The sequence below is a fragment of the Notamacropus eugenii genome, chromosome 4, assembly GCF_028372415.1.
Source record: "Notamacropus eugenii isolate mMacEug1 chromosome 4, mMacEug1.pri_v2, whole genome shotgun sequence".
In the NCBI taxonomy this organism is placed as follows: domain Eukaryota; kingdom Metazoa; phylum Chordata; class Mammalia; order Diprotodontia; family Macropodidae; genus Notamacropus; species Notamacropus eugenii.
Window position 1 is genome coordinate 185,127,148 of NC_092875.1, and position 17,438 is coordinate 185,144,585.

Below are 17,438 nucleotides of genomic sequence, written 5' to 3' on the forward strand. Positions count from 1 at the left end.
AATGGCAAACCATTCCACTGTTTTTGCCAAGAAAACTCCATGTATGGTCCACTGGGTAAGGAAGAGTTGGCCACAACTGAACAACAACATTGAAGGGTAACTGGGTACTCCTTGGGTTCTCCATTCTATTTCATTCATCTCTAATTATTAGGAAGGCATTGTTGAAATTTGCCTGTCTACTACTTCCACCATTGCTCCTAATTCTGTCTCTGGAGTCATCTCTCCCTGCATGCTCATGGCCGTCTCAGACTTTGCTTGAAAGCAGGTGTGGGTAATGACTGGGTCAGGTTGTTTACTAGGAAATCATACTTCATCTACTACTTGTGAAGTGAGTGGTTTGGGGGAACAGCTTTTGTCAGGCTTGAGCAGCCTCTTGGGACTTTCCTACCCATGGTTTCTGTGAGGGGGGCTGCGTACATCACTCTGCTGTTTATATGCAGAAGGTCAATTCAGTTTCGTTCTCCTTCTTCTTGGCACATTCTGATGGTGCAGCAGAGAACCCAACTTTAAATTCAGAGCAGCAAAAACAGAAACAGTTGTTAAGTGTCAGTGAAAGCTGTGACCTTGCTGTTGTCAAACAAGCAGAAACATCATGAGCATGTACAATCACACTGATCCTACACAGTGTTCAGTGCTCCTACCAGGGAGGTTATAAGGATTTTGTGACTGCTAGGGCATCAGTGTAATCTACAGAGAGAGATAATGCCTTCTGGCTCCAAAGGTTCTATCTGTGTCTAAGCCATTCTGCTACCATGTTGGCTATATCTGGGATTCAGGCAATAAGCAATCTGGTGTTCCCAGCTGAATATTGTCTCTCCATTTCTCCTTTGGTCCTTTTATGCTAAGGAAGAGATATTCAGACTTTGTTAAACTCAGTTCGTTGTTTCATGGTGGAAAGCTGAGAGACAGGGAGGATACCTCTTTAATGATCCCCCATTTCAACCTCTGCCTGGATTTTAAATCCCTCTATCTTCTGGTTCCAGGCTAACCTTAAAGGGTAGCCTTATCTCCTTGTACTCTATACTCCAACCAGAGTGATTATTTGGCATCCCCCAAACATGTCCTGTGCCCAATATCCAGGGTAGTCTTCTCCCTCCCCACTGCAATTGCCATCCCAGCTCTTGGTCCATAATGCTATTGTATGATCTCCTTCATGCAACCACAACCAGCATCCCACTGTAGTAGTACTTCCCTTCTGGTGCCCACCTTCCTCCCATCCCCTGTGGCAGCAAACTCCAAATACTTGAGGGGAATGCATCATCTCTTTTTGAAAAATTGTCCTCTTGAGCCACCAAAATTCACTCTCCTCTTTCCCAATTAAACACTAACTTGGAAAGTCTAAAAATTATAAGTGAGATTAATAAAATTAAGTGAAAAAACCATTGAATTAATACATAACTGAATTAATGAACAAATCTAGGAGTTGGTTTTATGGTAATAGATAGATAAACAAATTTGATTTTTAAAAAGAGGGAAGAAAGCCAAATCACTAGTATCAAAAATGAAAAGGGTGGATATAACCCACGAACGGTTTTTATCCTAAATGAAAGTCTTCCTCTTTAGAGCTCTGTACCTTCCCAGCTATGCACCTTTGCTTGCACCATTCTCTAAGCCAGAAACACTCTCTCCCTCTGACTGCCTCCTCAGTCTCTGCTTGTTGAAATCCTAGCCATCCTTTGAGATTGAGCTCAAATGCTCTTCCACCATCCCCTCTGCTGCCCCTGCTCTCATCCTTCCCTTTGAATACAGTCCTTCAGTAGAGCTCATATTGCCCTTGATATCTCTCTTGTTGACTGATCTAATGTGTTCCATTTTGTACTCTAGTCATTTCTGCAACAGTGTCTAATTTGATCCTTGTATTTCTCCTAGTAGCTAGAGCAGGGTTTTGTCCATAGTAGGTATTTAATTATATGTTGGCTGAGTTTCGTTCACTCAATCACTAGCACAGCCCAAAGTATCCAAATTGAGGGTAAACAAGCCAGGTTCATATTTTAAATTCCATTTGAAAAAGAAAAGCCACTTATGGTGAATGACACTGAGTAGCATTTAAATCAGGAAACAAGTGATTTTCCAGATTGATTTTAATGTGAATCGTTTAGCATTGGTTTATACTGAGCAGACATCATCTGATTTATGGAAATGATTTCCTTGCTATTAATGGTATTAATCAGACATCCCTATGTAATCAACAGAATTATTACTCTGAGACAAAGGGGAGGGGCTATTCCTTGCTTCTTCTGTTTTCCTTGAGATTGTCTTGCTTGTGACACAAAATTTCTGGATGGAGGCAGCTCCAAACAGCTGGCGAATTGTTAAATTTGCAGTGGGAGCATATACACCTTAGCAGTCACTAAACACCACAAATCTGGGCTTGATTCACTGTTTTGTTGATTGTCTAGGTTTAAGAAAGTGATGAAGAAAATGTTAATGATGCAGATTAAATTTTAAAGTGTGTCCTGCCCTGCATTTTTTTGGTTGTTGTCCAACATTTACCAGCAGACCCCTGGTTGAACCCCATCGACACCTATGGAGATAAGTGATTCTATGCCTCTCCCATCCCTATTCCTAGCAAAATGAGCCCTAAGAGAAAGTAGTAAAAAGAGGAAAAGATCATGACAGAAAGGAGATGTAGTAATGGAATCACAGTAAGATATTTTGCACAAGCCACAAATGATTCCTCCTCACACCCTTCTCTACTCACCACCCAAAACCATGAAGAATCTGCCAATAGCAGAGGTTGGTTTAGCTCTCCCTTCATACAACTTAGATCTGAAATCTCTTCCCAACTCCTAGAACCGTCCCGGGTATAATTACATGTGTGTCATACTACAGACATATATATGTAATCTGTATGTGTGTACATATATGTGTACATAATACATGAGGTAGCATATCGAAGCATTCTGCAAACCTTAAAATTCAATATAAATATGAGGTGTTATTTTCACGTTCAGCATCATTTGAACCATTAGTCATTGCACAGAAAGACATATTTGTGTCTTAAATAAAACTGATGTAAAGAGGGAAAAATGAAAAGAAACATTCAAGGTTGGACTGAGGAAATGGAGCCAGGATAAAAACTAGAGAAGGGAATAGACAAGAATCCCAAGCAAAAAGTCAACAAATGTGGATCCTAAACCCAATTTTTCTATTCTCTCGCCTTGATTTTATCATAGAATCATGTCATTTTAGAAATGCGAGGGCCTCTGTCCCTTCTAACTTCTCATTTTACAGATGAGAAAAACTGAGACCCAGAGAAGTTAGTGACTAACAATTGATTTTTTTTTTTTTGTTATTTTTAACCTAAATTCTTTCTCTTAAGAATTTACTTTTCTCCTCAGCATCTCTGAATAAAATCATGGATTAACATCACTAAAACTTAAAAGCAATGATTGATTATCCAAAGAAGTAAGAATAGATGTAGCTGAAGATCTGTGGCTTCATCAGTGTGGGTGGATATACCCTCCACCAGTACAGAAAGCATTCCCCTCCTTGCCTTACTTCACAGCCTCCATGGGTTGCAGTGGTGTAAAGTCAATATATCACTGCTCCCAACACCTTGACTCTAAGTCTCTCTGAATGTAGATAGTCTTCAGATAACAAATATACAATCAATCACTGTATCTAGATCTGTAGTCTTTCCTGTTTGATAAGACCTGTCCACTTGTCCACACTGCCTAGTTATGGGGATAGCCTCCAGGCATCTATACTGGGGCAACAGATAGAGAAAGAGATATTGATAAAGATCTTTAGAACTCCTCATGGCTTGAAATTTCTCATTAGAAACTCTTTCCAGAGTCCAGGCTAACAATCTTGCCAGCAGTAAAAGTTGGTAACCAGTAGGAGTTAACAGCATTTGTGCTTCTAGAACCCCATTAATTTCAACACATCACTAAATCCCAATGGAAGACTCTGGGAAGCCTGACATTGCTTCCAGAACTTTCTCCTTATAAACACTTCATCACAAAGGGCAGTGGAGAATTCTTGATAATTGCAGGCTTATTTCATAATCACTAAAAGCTTGAGAAAATACAAGCCTCTCCGTCAATGCCCACTTGCTCTGTGTTAAGTGCTATTCCTGGACCTTTTTATAAGAATGAAAGTATGTGGGTACCTCCTTGGGTGCCATTAATACTTCTCATTCCAGTCATTGCTACTCAAGTTATGTGTAGGTTTTTCTTCCTACTCTTCTCCTTGCTGGCTTGAGGTCATACCACCCTATGGCCCTTGGTGATGTTTTATTTGCTAAGGCAAAAAAAATAAAGTACGTGCCTGGCACAAGAGTGTCATTTCTGATCCTGTTCATTTTGTCATTTCACAGTTTAATAAAGCCCTGATGGTGGTGGGGTGGAGACCAGAAGAAAAAGAAGGCCCATTGTATTAAGTAGTTGAGACATCCCCTGTGAAGTCTCTGTTGACTGGGAATTTCTTTATGTTTCAACTGAGACTGAGAAAACTGGGCACAGGGCTCAAAGTTGGATACATCATCGAACGGGAGAAGAGAAGTCATAGACCTGGTTGGGAAGTCAGCAGTGAGAGGAAGGAAATTTCTGTGAAGAAGTGGGTCTAGTCTAAGTTTCACTCAACTTGCCTAGAAGGCAGAGGGGGTGGGGGCAGGGAGCAAGGAAGGAGGGGCTAATGAAAGGAGGAAGGAGGAGGGTCAGCTTTACCATGACCCAACACACTGTGCCTTTCCTGGGGTTTGAAATAGAGGAACTGAGAAGAAAAGTGTACTCGGGGAGATTCAGCTCTTCAGAACACACGATGGACCAAGCATGTTCTCCACACCCCCTGTTTCATGTGTCAAAAAGAGTCAGTGAAGAATAGCCATTATTCAGAAGGATGTGATATGGTCCAAAAACTTTTCCTGGATTTTTTCCGCAGGCGACTGAGCCAGAGGCCGACTGCTGAGGAGTTGGAGCAAAGGAACATTCTGAAACGTAAGTGACTCCTAGGGAGCTCTGATCTTTGGAGGCTGTTGTAGTCTCTCTCTCTCTCTCTCTCTCTCTCTCTCTCTCTCTCTCTCTCTCTCTCTCTCTCTCTCTCTCTCTCTCTCTCTCTCTCTCTGTCTCTCTCCTCTGTCTCTGTCTCTGTCTCTCTCTGTCTCTCTCTCTCTGTCTCTCTCTCCTCTCTCTCTCTCTGTCTCTCTCCTCTGTCTCTGTCTCTCTCTGTCTCTGTCTCTCTCTGTCTCTGTCTCTGTCTGTCTCTCTCTCTCCCTCCCTCCCTCCCTCCCTCCCTCTCTCTCCTACAACTCTGACTAGGTAGAGCCAGTAGTGACGAGTATTCTCAAAATTAAGGGACAATCCGAGCATACTAAAGACAAATTCCCAATAAACACAGCAAGTCATCAGTGGCTGTCCTCACTAGAACCTTACAAAATGTGAACATTTTCTTATTGCAGTAATTTTACTTATGGTCTTATGGCCAGAAATACCAAGTAAAATAGAAGAAGAAAATAAATCATCAGCAAAAGAATTTTGTTTTTTTTAGAGGGTCACTTTAAAAACATCAATAATCAACTAAAAAGGGATCAGAGAACAATATTGATCACCAAGATAAGAGAACCACCTGCTGGTTCTGCTGAACAGCTGGGAGAGAGTAAAGTTGGTTGAAATTTTGATACAGATAAAGTTTCTCATTTTTTTGACCATTCAAATTGGAGCCTAAGAGAGTATTACCAGATGTGTCGAAAAGTACTGATTCTGTGTTTCTTCAAATTCCCACAACTTCGTTAGGATGTTCCTGCTTGATGCTGAACCTCAGGGAAAGCCCTACTTTCTCTGTAATAGTGGATTTTTAAAATAAATAAGCACTTTAGATCAAGCAAAGAAATATATGAAGTTTATTGAAAACAGTCACTTAGTATTAAAATATTTTAAAAGATGTACTGCTAAAGATAAAGGAGGCAATTACTTCATGAAATCCAATAGCTTTCATTGTAGTAATGCATAGGGAACATTTAGAAAATCAAAATTTATCTCTCCCTCCACCCTTCCCCAACATCATCTACTGCCAGTCTTTGTCATATTAGCTATCTCACTTCATGTGACTCTTTCTTTGTGTATGATCTTTCTATATAATGTGTATACATGTATACATGCATACATAGATACACATATACCACAAACATGTGTATATGTCTATAGATACATAGTCAGATAAATGTAGATAAATAAGTAAAATATGTAAATAAGTTTAAAATAATGTAAAATATTTATATTTTAATATTGATATTTTGAATATAAAATATTTAATATAAATATAATATGTAAATAAATAAAAATCAGATTCATACATATGCACACATGCATGTGCAGAATACCATATATGTACATGCGATAATGACTGGGACTGTACATATACATATGTCTGTATGCACGTATATACGTATATATGTGTATATGTGTGTGTGCATATCTAAATGGTTCTATCCAAATAAAGAACACCAAGAATGGAAACTTCCTCAATGAATGCAAATCAACAATTCATTTGTTATTTATATTCTTAGAGAGTTTACATGGGTACTGAGAGATTAAATGACTTGCCTATGATACCACAGTTAGTAACTGTCTCAAACCCTGGTTAGTCTTTCTGAGGCCAAGTCTCATTATCTATCCAAAGTGCCTTGGTGATTCTCATATGGACATAAGACAAGTCTCCCCAGGAAATTTATATACAGATATGTATGTGTATGTATTATGCATGTGTATATTTATATGTATTATTATGTATGTATATGTATTATTTTGTATGTATGTATATACATTTGCAATATACATATACTGTACAGATGTCTTTGTAGATATATATGTATGGATGTGTGCAAAATATGTATGTATATCGATACATGGGTCAAAAGATAAACTTTCTGTAGTTTTGCTATCTTTCTCATACATTCTAATTTTTTTTCCTCTAGGAAAAAGAAAAATTTATACGTCTACATATATGAGTTTAGAGAGGGAAAACATGTGGCCTCCAATTTTAATAACTAGGAGTTCCCTCTTTCATTAATGTTGTAAATTCTTTGATTTTACTTTTGCCATCAAACTCCTTATTGATCTAATGAAGTAGCTTGATCAGTCCAGATTTCTCTGAGGTGGGTGGACATAGGAAGATGAGAAGAGTGTCTAGTACAAAGATCTTTCACACTAACTCTGTCCCAAAGCATCATATCTTCACCCCCTTCCACATGGCTTCTCCTCACCACCCCCTTCCTCTCTTTCAGTTTATTCTGATGGTGCATTCAGTGCTTCCCACACTGCAAGGGAGTAGCTTCTATTTTCCTGGTATTTGAGTTGCTTTCTGAATGGGAAATTAGAATGCAAGAGGTAAAAGCAATATTTCCTAAGAGAGAATTGGAATCTTTTCTAAGTGATTTTCATTTTCGGAGAAATTTCCATCGAGATGATGGCGGGCCCTTCCACTCCCATCTGATCTTCTCTGATCCATTATATACTCGTCATTGTGTACACTAGAGATAGGAAAAGACAGCGAAATAATGAACCTGCTCGAGGTCTCCCATTTATCTTAGAAATCAAACAGACACAAATATAAGCAAGCCACCTTCATTTTCCCATTTCTTCTTCTTCTCCCTTGGCCCCAAATCTGAAGACTATATTCATCTTTTGGCACATACTTTGAGATTTCAGAGTTTGCAGGAAAAACGTTCAGCTTGAGTGTCCCTTTGGTAAGCCTTTCCCACCTGGGCCTAGCTGAGCATCATAGAGCCAGAACTGGGAGAGATCTCTAAGGCCCTCAAGGGAAAGCATCTCAACTCATAGATAAGGAACCTACAAGCCCAGGGCTGTTAAAGGTTGTGCCAAAGTCATGGAAGTATTGTCAGAGACAGGATTTAAACCTAGGCCCTCTATCCCTGGAGGCAGTTCTCTTTCGCCTTTCATCACGCTGCCTCTGAGCAAAATGGGACAGCCTCCGTGGAAATGCTTACTTTCCACATGACAACAATAATAACTCCTGGCATTTATACAGCAAGTTAAGATTTATGAAGTGTTATCTCATTCAACCTTCACAGGCCCATGAGGTAAAGCATGACAGATGTTATCTTCATTTTACAGATGAAAAAACTGAGTCTAGTAGATGTGAAGTGACTTGCCCAGAGTCACACACAGCTAAGTGTCTCAGGTAGAATTCAAATACTGATTCCAAGTCCAACAGCCTGGTAGGCATTCTCTTTCAGAAGCAGTGGAAAGGCTGTCTGTGAAAGGGGATGAAAATTCCATAGCCCCTTCTGATTCCCAGCTTGACAGCAAGTCAGGCCCGTCTCGGAAGCACACTGAGGTTAAATGACTTGTCTGTGGTACCACAATTAGGAACTGATCTCAGATCCAGGTCTGTCTTCCTAATTCCAATGCTTATTACCTGTCTGAGACGTTTGTTACTTAGACTAGCCTGGAAGACTGGACTTTGGAAAGCATCCATTCCTGAAACCGGCAGAGATTTTGCTACAGAATGAGGAAATCTGGGGTTGAGAAAAAAGGGGGCTTATTTTAACTTTCTTTCCCCTGCTCTCTACCCCACATCTCAAAATGAAGCTTTCCCTCAAAAGCGCTGCTACCTCAAGCAATGCCTGACAAAATTCAAAAGTCTTGGTCCTTTTATATTTTCTAAAATCCAGAGCTTTTCTACAGCTCACCCCAAACCATGAGGGACAAAACTCTGGCAGAATTTTTTTAATTAATTTTTTTAAATATAAAGAATTCTCTGTCTTTCAGACAGATGTGGTGGTGGTAGTTGTTGTTTCCATATGCTTTGGGTCCTCTTGGGCCACAAAGTAAAGGAGAAAAGGAATTGGATTGTAGTATCCAAAGTACAGGGTTTGAGCACAGACCATGACACTATATTAACTGTGTGTAAATTAGCTATATATGTCTTAGGGACAGCTCAGTGGCACGGTTGATAGAGTGCCCAGTCTGGTCAGGAAGACTCAGCTTCCTAAGTTCAAATCTGGCCTCAGACACTTATTAGCTGTGTGACCCTGGGCAAGTCACTTCACCCTGTTTCTCTGTTTCCTCATCTATAAAATGAGCAGAAGAAGGAAATAGCAAACCACTCCAATATCTTTACCAAAAAAACTCCAAATGGGGTCATGAACAGTCAGGCACAACTAAAAAAAATGACTGAACAACTTAGAAAATACCACTATATTTCTCTGAGTCTCAGTTTCTTCATCTGTAAAATGGTGAGAATAATACTTGCACTTGTTTAAGGATCAAATGAGATAGTGCATAATATGCAAAGCACTTCATTAGCCTTAAAGCATTCTATAAATGTTGACTGTCACTATTATGGTAAAAGAGAGGGGAAAAAAGAGAAGATGATCTGGCTTTAAAGCCCAAAATCTTCAATTAGAACTTCTAGAACTAGAGTTGGAATTAGAAAGATCTAAATTTAAATCCTACCTGAATCATATTCTTCCTGTGTAACCTTAGCTAAATTAATTAATCTCTATGCCTCAGTTTCCTCATTGGTAAAATGGGAGAATTGGGCAAGATAGCCTCTTGGATTTCTTTCAGTTCCAAATCTGTGAACCTTGAGGAAGCAACAACCTCTCTCAGCCTCAGTTTCAATATTTAGAAAATGGAGCTAATAATATCTATAGACCAGTCTTCCCAGGACTGTTATCAAATGAGTTTGAAGCATTCAGCAAACCTATGCTGTGGTTGTTCAGGCATGGCTGACTCTTCCTGACTCCATATAAGGTTGTTTCCTTCTGTAGCTCATTTTACAGATAGGGAAACTGAGGCAAACAGGTTGCAGTGACTTGTCCAGGGTCACTCAGCTAGTAAGTGTCTGAGGCTAGACTTGAACTGAGGTCTTTTTGACTCTCGGCCCAGCACTCTGTCCACTGTGCCACCTAGCTACCCTAGCAAACCTTTAAGAGATATATAAATAATGGTCAGCCTCAACCAGTGATAAACCCCCTTCTCTTGCTTTTTGTTCAGCAGCATCCTAGGTATATGAGCACATAATGAACACTATTAACTGGTACTGACCATTATAATGAGGTCATTGACCCACCCTGTGACAACTCCTGTATTTATTACATCCCTCCTGTTCAGAAAGTGTTTTATCTAGAGAGGTGACTATAGGCAATCTTAGGGAGGACTTTTGGCTTTTATTTCAAGAGCTTTGTTAGTGGCCCAGCTAAGATTCCCAAGCCCACCATGCTATTCATGGAATGTCTACCCCATGGCTTCTGGGCACTGGTCAGTGGCAATCAGAGAGAGTTAACTTCTAGCCTGAGATTTGTCCCATATAATCATTTGCAAGGTTAATTAGTTCTCAGCAAAAAACACAAGGTTAGTGAAGGCAATGTGGTGTATAAAAAAGAATACTGCTGGCCTGGACATCAGGAGACCTGAGTCCTGTCTTACCTATACTCCCTTCAACAAGTCATTTGACCTCTTTCTCACTTGTAAGATGAGAGGATTGGACAAGATTATCTTTAAGGTATCCAGCATTCTGTGATTCTTTGAAATTTGACTTTGACCGCAACCTATTGCCTCTACAGCCAGGGGTCTGGGGATCCAGTGCTCTTCTGTTTCCACCATATCTTTTCAGAAGCTCTCCGTCCTCCTACTCCAAACCCCTAATACCTAAGGGGACACCTTATGCATGCCTAACCTGTCCTAGAAGGTCAGAGTGCTACTGATCTTCCCTTCCGTCCGTCCTTCCTCACTCAGCATTTATCTCTCCAGTGTCTCACCTTTCATGGTCACTCCTGCCTTAGGAAGTAACCCTAATTTCCAAAACAATAATTCATACATGATAAGTTATGTTAATGACTGGTAGTGGCTTAATGTATTTTCTTTCCAAGAGGCATATTACATTTTGAAAGGTGTGACTCATAGAAAATAATCTTTAAATCCAATATAATCCCTAAAAATGGTCATTTCAAACATTGTGTCAGGCTAGTGGGAAAGAATCAATTTGCTAATTATTAGGTTTGGTCAAAAAATTTGGGGAGGGGAAGTGTACCAAGCAATCATAGAATCTTAGTGCTGCAACTGGAAGGGACTCAGAAATTATCTAATACAACCCACTCATTTCATAAGTGAGGAGACTGAGACCCCAGGAGTTAAGGGACTTGCCCAAGGTCATACTGAAGTAATATTTGAACCCAGGGTCTTCTGACTTTAGAGCCAGTGCTCTCTCCATAGTTCTGCACTGACTTCTAGGATAGGATTACTTAGTAAGGGCCTTCAGTGAACCAGAAGGAAGACTTGCTGCCCTCCAAGCCTGGGCTTTCTTTCCTCAACCATCTTGTATCTGGTTCTTTAAAAATGAGCAAGTAATCCTTCTAACTCACTCACCCTACAGTGGCTCATTCAAGAATTAATTTCCTGAGCTTCTTGGAACACTTCGTATGAGAATGAAGAGATATACATGCTACCGCATACATCTTTGTAACAGCTTGGACCCAGAAACACCACACTGGTTATCTGGATAATTCTAAGGGTTTATTCAGGGAATTTCTGAAAGTAGAAGTTTCTGGAATTTCTCCTATCTGACCTCCACTGGAATCATAGTGTCAGTTTTCACTTTTTTTGCTTTTTCTTTTTTTTCTGTAGCAGGTGATCCCTTATGGGTACCCTCAATTTTGCCCCTCCTTGCTGAGTTAGGGAAAAGACTCACATCATAATGAGCCCTAGTCTTGTCTCTGTGAGGCAGCAGAACCTACAAGATGTAACTCTGGATGGGATGTCTGGGCATTTAGGCAAACCAGCAGCCACATTGGAGGAAGAAAATTATCCTGTTTCTTCCCCAAAGCCTACTCAAAAGTTTTCCATGTGTTTCTTGTAACATCATGATTATTTTCATCCTCTGATACCCAGGCTAACAGACTTACTCATTGCATAGGGACTGGCAACCCAAAGAAACCACAATTAGAAGTTCAGCAAGTACTGTTTAGACCACACTGAATGAGCACAGGCAATTTGGAAAGCTTTCCTAGCATATATGATGAAATAAAGGCAAAAGGCCAGAAGAGATTGGAGGCAGGGACCATCCTACTCTCAGAAGAACTTTTTCATGGACTGTGCAGTGCCCTGTAAGAGTAGTATATAAGAAATAAATCTGTAAATAAATCTTCTATGATACGCCTCTATTTTGACCACTTACCAACAATCAAAAGAATCTTGTATGTATATCTCTTCCAGCTCGGAATGAACAAGAAGAACAAGAAGAAAAACGAGAGATCAAGAGGAGACTAACTCGAAAGGTGAGAGGGAACCAGCTGATAACCCTGGAGCACTGCACTGGGGAGGCCAGGCCGCTCCTTTCCTCCTTCTATGGGGCCTTGGCATTGCTTTCAGTGGTCATTTGGTGACCATTCAATGACACTAGCAAGGGCAGCCCTCGTTTCTGGCTAGGTCCTGCACCCAATTTTTTAGGTTAGTGATTCTGAGACCCCTGGAGGGTGTGGCACTTCCTGTCTATTTTATTTTCAATTCAAGAGAATTTTTAAAAATATGTTTTGAAATTTTCAACACACTCTTATGAGCCCTTAATCTAATTCAATAGGGATCTCTCAAAACTACCAATCTAGATAGAAAACTGAATTCTCCAGTAATCAGGGACTGTGGATTTCTCCATTGTTGTGATATGATTTCTTGTCCTTCTTGTCAATGTACTTATATTGCCATCCAGACTGAATTACTCAAAGAGTACAAATATTGAGTTCAGTCAAAGGAAGGAATATCAAAGGCCCCGATTTAAGTAAATTGATCAAAAAATACCTGAAGTTTTTAAAGCATTCAGTTCAATAGTTTGGCAACTGAAGTATTATAATGCCTGTAAAAATATGTGCTAATTATAAAACCTCTTAAAACCATCAGAGTGACCTCTTTAACAATAAAGACCCTTCATGGAGTTATTCACGGTTAGTTCTTTGGTGATATTGAAAAGAGTAATGAATCTATGACACTAAAGAAGATTTAAAAAAACACATTCATAGAGGAATAGAAAGCCAGATCTGGAGTCAGGAAGACCTGAGTTCAAATCCTCCCTCAGTTACTTAGGTATGATCCTGAGCAAGTCACTTAATCGCTATCTGCCTCAGTTTCCTCATCTGTAAGATGAGGTTAATAATAGCACCTGCCTTATGGGGTTGTTATCAGGATAAAATGGGATCACATTTAAAGTTTGTAAACTGTGAAAGTTTACAATAGCAGTTATTTTTTATTATTTTTATTATTATTGTTAAACATAACATCCTTAGCCTTTTATAGTCAGCATTTTCAGATAATCAATATCCAAATCTTGGAGATTGTCTAAAATTAATTTTTAATATTTATATATACATATATTCTTATATATAATATTTCATATTTATTAGTGGATCTTAAGGCAGTTTAGAGATCCTGTGAAAATCATCCTTACTAAAAAATTATGATTTGTGTTTACAAACCTTCCCTTAGTGCTTTTCCAAATATATGGTGCCAAACCATCTTAACAGAGAAGATGCATCCCCCAAAAGACAAATGACTTGCTCAGTATCACATGTGTGGAAAGACTTTCAAACAGGGCCTCGAATCTTTTAAATTCTCATCCATTGTTTTGAAGATCAAACTCTGCCAGATTCTCAAGTGAAGACTTTGGAAACATTTGCCATCCTCACATAGTACAAACCACAATTCCCTGTCCCATTAGTCTACTTGACTACTACTTGACACTACTTGACTGTTCTGTCAAAATGTCAGTCCTTATTGGAGAGGCAGTGTGGTATATAGTGGAAAGAAAACTGAGCCTAGATTCAAGGGACCTTGGGTTTGAATCAGCCTGCTCAGCTCTAACCCCGTGACCTTGGACTGTAGACTGACTGGTGGATCTCCTACTTAATAAGGAGATCATAGATCCCATGAAGCTCAATGAACTTTTGGCAAGCCATTTAACCTTTTGAAGACTCAGATTCCTAATCACTAAAATAGGAATGATAGTATTTTCACTGCTAACCTCAAAAAAAACTGTTGGGAGGGAAATATTTTGCAAAAAGTTTAAAGAGGTAACCAAACATAAACTATTTCCAGGAAGCAGCTTGGACCCATTCCGCTGGGTTCTCTATTCTGCCCCTTCCTTGGTCTCCTTTGTAGCAAATAAAACAAGTTGGCTTACATCTCTAAAAGGTACAGCCTAACAGTTTAATTGAAATAATTGAAAATACTAGTTGCTCCCTAAGATACCCCCCAAAAAATTTAGGAACTCAGAAGAAGTTTTAAAATTTAAAAGTCATGATTGGACCCACCAATTCCTTAAAATTTCAAGTTTGTTTGAAAAAGTGAGGTAAGCTTTACACAACTTTACAGAATCTCAGGGTAAACACCTAAGCAATAAGTTGGCATTGTCGAGGCCAACAATGATGAATTTTTCATGGTGGACCAGGCAAATCCGAAAGGAAACAACCCTAAAAAGCAGTATTGTGATCATTTTTCCAAGCGCCTAAAACAAGATTTTAAACCCCCTCTCAACTTCCCAAAGAAAATCATTTCTTGCGTCATCATTTCCTTTTTAGCCACCCTCAAATGCTTATCACTGGTGCCTGAGAGCTAAATTGTGGTTGTCTGAGTGAAGGGACAACTTTGTACATTGTGGTGTGAGAGAGGGAAGAATGAGAAGGCATCTTCCCTGAATATAGTGTGGTCACGTATCTCCATTTGCAGCCCCAAACTGCTGAGAGGCTGAGCAGAGGTGAGGAAGTTGATGAGCAGGGTGGGGAATTTACATTGCTTCCTGTCCCACAGTTCTGTTTCTTTTGAGCCCTTATCACAGACAACCCAGATGCTGGTCTTACTCCTGCTTATTAGACACCTTCCCCTTAGCCCTGCTTTCCTCAATAAATCACCCCCACTTAATTTTAATATTCTATAAGGCAGGAAAGCAAATGATATAGCACCCAGCAGGCTTTTTGGTAGCAGTAGCAGCCTCCATCATAACATTCACTTTGAGTAAGGTAGATTTTTAGTTTGGTTGTGTCCAGAGAGCAAACTTAGAGAGAAAACAATGGTCCTTCCTTTCCTCCTTTCTCCCTTGTCTTGGTTTTGGCTTTTAGAAACTAGCAGCACTTTGATCTCAATGAATTTCTGGCTTTGGTGCATGTGAAATTATACATTTTTATTGTAAAGACCCACAAGTTGAAAGAAACTGCTACCTACTCCTACCCCCTGACCTACTTCTAGCCCCCACTGCTCCCCACAGACCTGAACTTGGAGGCAAATCTAATTCCCTCAGGTGATGCGGAAAGTAGCTATGGGTACATCTTCCCTCCCATATGTCCTCTCCCCAATACTCCCTTCCCCTCAGCCTAACACCATGTGTGTAGCCAACTGCAGACACAGAGTTGTTTCTCCCCAGTCCTCATTCAGACTGAAACTGATCTCTCTAGAGAAGTTTCAGATCAGTTCTGGTCTCATTTGGTCCCCTTAAGATACAGGGCTGAAGCAGGTATCATGACTTGATGTGACCTGCCTTGTTGCAGAAAGCTGTAAGGGGAAGGTGTGGCATTCGGGGTGTCCCCAATTATAATGGTTTCCTATTATAAAGATAAAAGCAGTAAAGCACAACATTCGTTAAGATCCATCACTCTTAGAACAGCTAAGAGGCTTGTGGCGATTATAACTCCTGTTGTTAAGCTCCCTATCACCATCGAACTGAATCTTTAGTAATGACAGATTTTTGTATCCATTTATTACATGGACTCCACACAGCAAGAGGCTTTGCTCAGACTTTTGTTTGACCTAAAGGCAGAGATCCCATTCCCATCATCAGCTTTTAAACTGAGCTGACCATTCATGCCAAAAAGCCTGCAACAAACAGCTTGGTGGATGCAACATTTTGGATCACAGGGCAATTGGACATTGAAAGCCTTACCAATTCCATAAATGCCAAGAAAGCGATGCTTACTTGCAGCCCTAATGGTGACAGGGAGCTTACAACAGGAGTTAGAGTCTCCACAAGCCTTTCTGCTCAGTTGTTCTAAGAGTGGTGGACCTTAATGAATGTTTTGCTTTATTTTTATCATATAATAATAAACTTATAATTGGGGACACCTCAAATGCCACCCCTTCCCCTTACAGCCTTCTGCAACAAGGCACACCACATCAAGTCATGCTACCTGCTTCAGCCCTACGTCTTAAGGCAACCAAGTGAGACTGGAGCTGATCTGAAGCTTCTCTAGGGAGATCATTTTCATCTGATTGGGTGATCTCCAGGACCCTCTAGACCAGGAGTTCTTAACCTTTTTTGTGTGTCATAGGAGGAAGAAAGGGAGGGAATCAACATTTACACATCACCTATATGTGCCAGAAACTATAAGCATTTTATAAATAGTATCTCATTTGATCCTTTCAACAACCCTGGGAGGTAGGTACTATTATTATCCCCATTTTAATATTGAGGAAATGGAAAAGAGATAGAGGTTAAGTGACTGGCCCAGGGTCACACAACTAGTAAGTATCTGAGGTCATATTTGAACTCAGGTTTTCCTGACTCAGGGGCCAAATGCTCTATCCACTGTGCCACCCTAGCTACTTCTCATGGACCTCTTTGGCAGTCTAGCAAAGCCTATGTACCCTTTTCAAAATAATGTTATAAAATAGCATGAAATAAAAGGCATAGAATTACAAAGAAAGACAATTATATTGAAATTGGTTACCAAAAACCTTTTTTTAAGAAAACCAAATTCATAAAATCCAGGTTAAGAACATTTGCTATTCCTGCATATAATCTCCTGGCATTCTAGGTCAGCTTTAGACCCCAGAGACCTCCAGGGGTAGGGAACATGAGACCTCAAGGCTATAGGTTCTCCACCCCTTCGACCTAGACCTACCCAGGTCCATTGGCCTAGGAGCATTACACAAGCTTGTTACCCAATTTGGCTTCCATACAATGCCCATTGCTTCCCCTATGTCCTCCAAATGGTAGTAGGGAACAAACTTTCCAGCCCTAGCCAAGAACCACATGATACCAGAATGGTGTCGGACAAGAACAGTCCCTGGAATGTATTTGTTTATTTTGCACAGTTAATGTTCTGACTTCAGTGATGCATGTGTTCATAGTTACGGAACCTGAAAAATAGCCTAAAGAATGGAAAATGGCACTTATTGGTAGTATAATGTAAAGTACTCTAGATTATAAATCAGGAGACCCAGATTTTGCACAAGATTCCGGACCTAACTAATTATGACCTTAGATAAGTCAGCACAGAGGAGGCATGGTATCAGGAAAGAGCACTCACCCTAGGTTCACATTCCACTCCACCAAATGATTACTCCCTATGTGACTTTGAAGTCCCTTAAATGTCCCGGGGCCTCAGTTTCCTCATCTGTAAAATGGGAGGATTAAACCAGAGGGTCTCTGAGGTCCCTTCCAGAGCTAAAAAGCATTGGATGCTGTGACAAGGTACCTAATCTCTCCCCCCTCCC

At 40.1% G+C, this 17,438-nt stretch overlaps 1 protein-coding gene across 12 annotated transcripts in view; it reads left to right on the forward strand.

Moving 5' to 3' along the window:
* PHACTR1 (phosphatase and actin regulator 1) overlaps positions 1-17,438 on the forward strand; it is a 668,125-nt gene that overhangs the window by 636,141 nt on the left and 14,546 nt on the right. For 11 of the 12 annotated variants that reach the window (XM_072603838.1, XM_072603846.1, XM_072603839.1 and 8 more), the window contains 2 exons: positions 4,885-4,940; positions 12,180-12,241. In XM_072603838.1, coding sequence (XP_072459939.1) covers positions 4,885-4,940; positions 12,180-12,241 — 118 coding nt within the window. Of the gene's footprint in view, positions 1-4,884; positions 4,941-12,179; positions 12,242-14,530; positions 17,437-17,438 lie in introns of those variants that run through there. The other variant, XM_072603841.1, reaches the window with a different exon arrangement.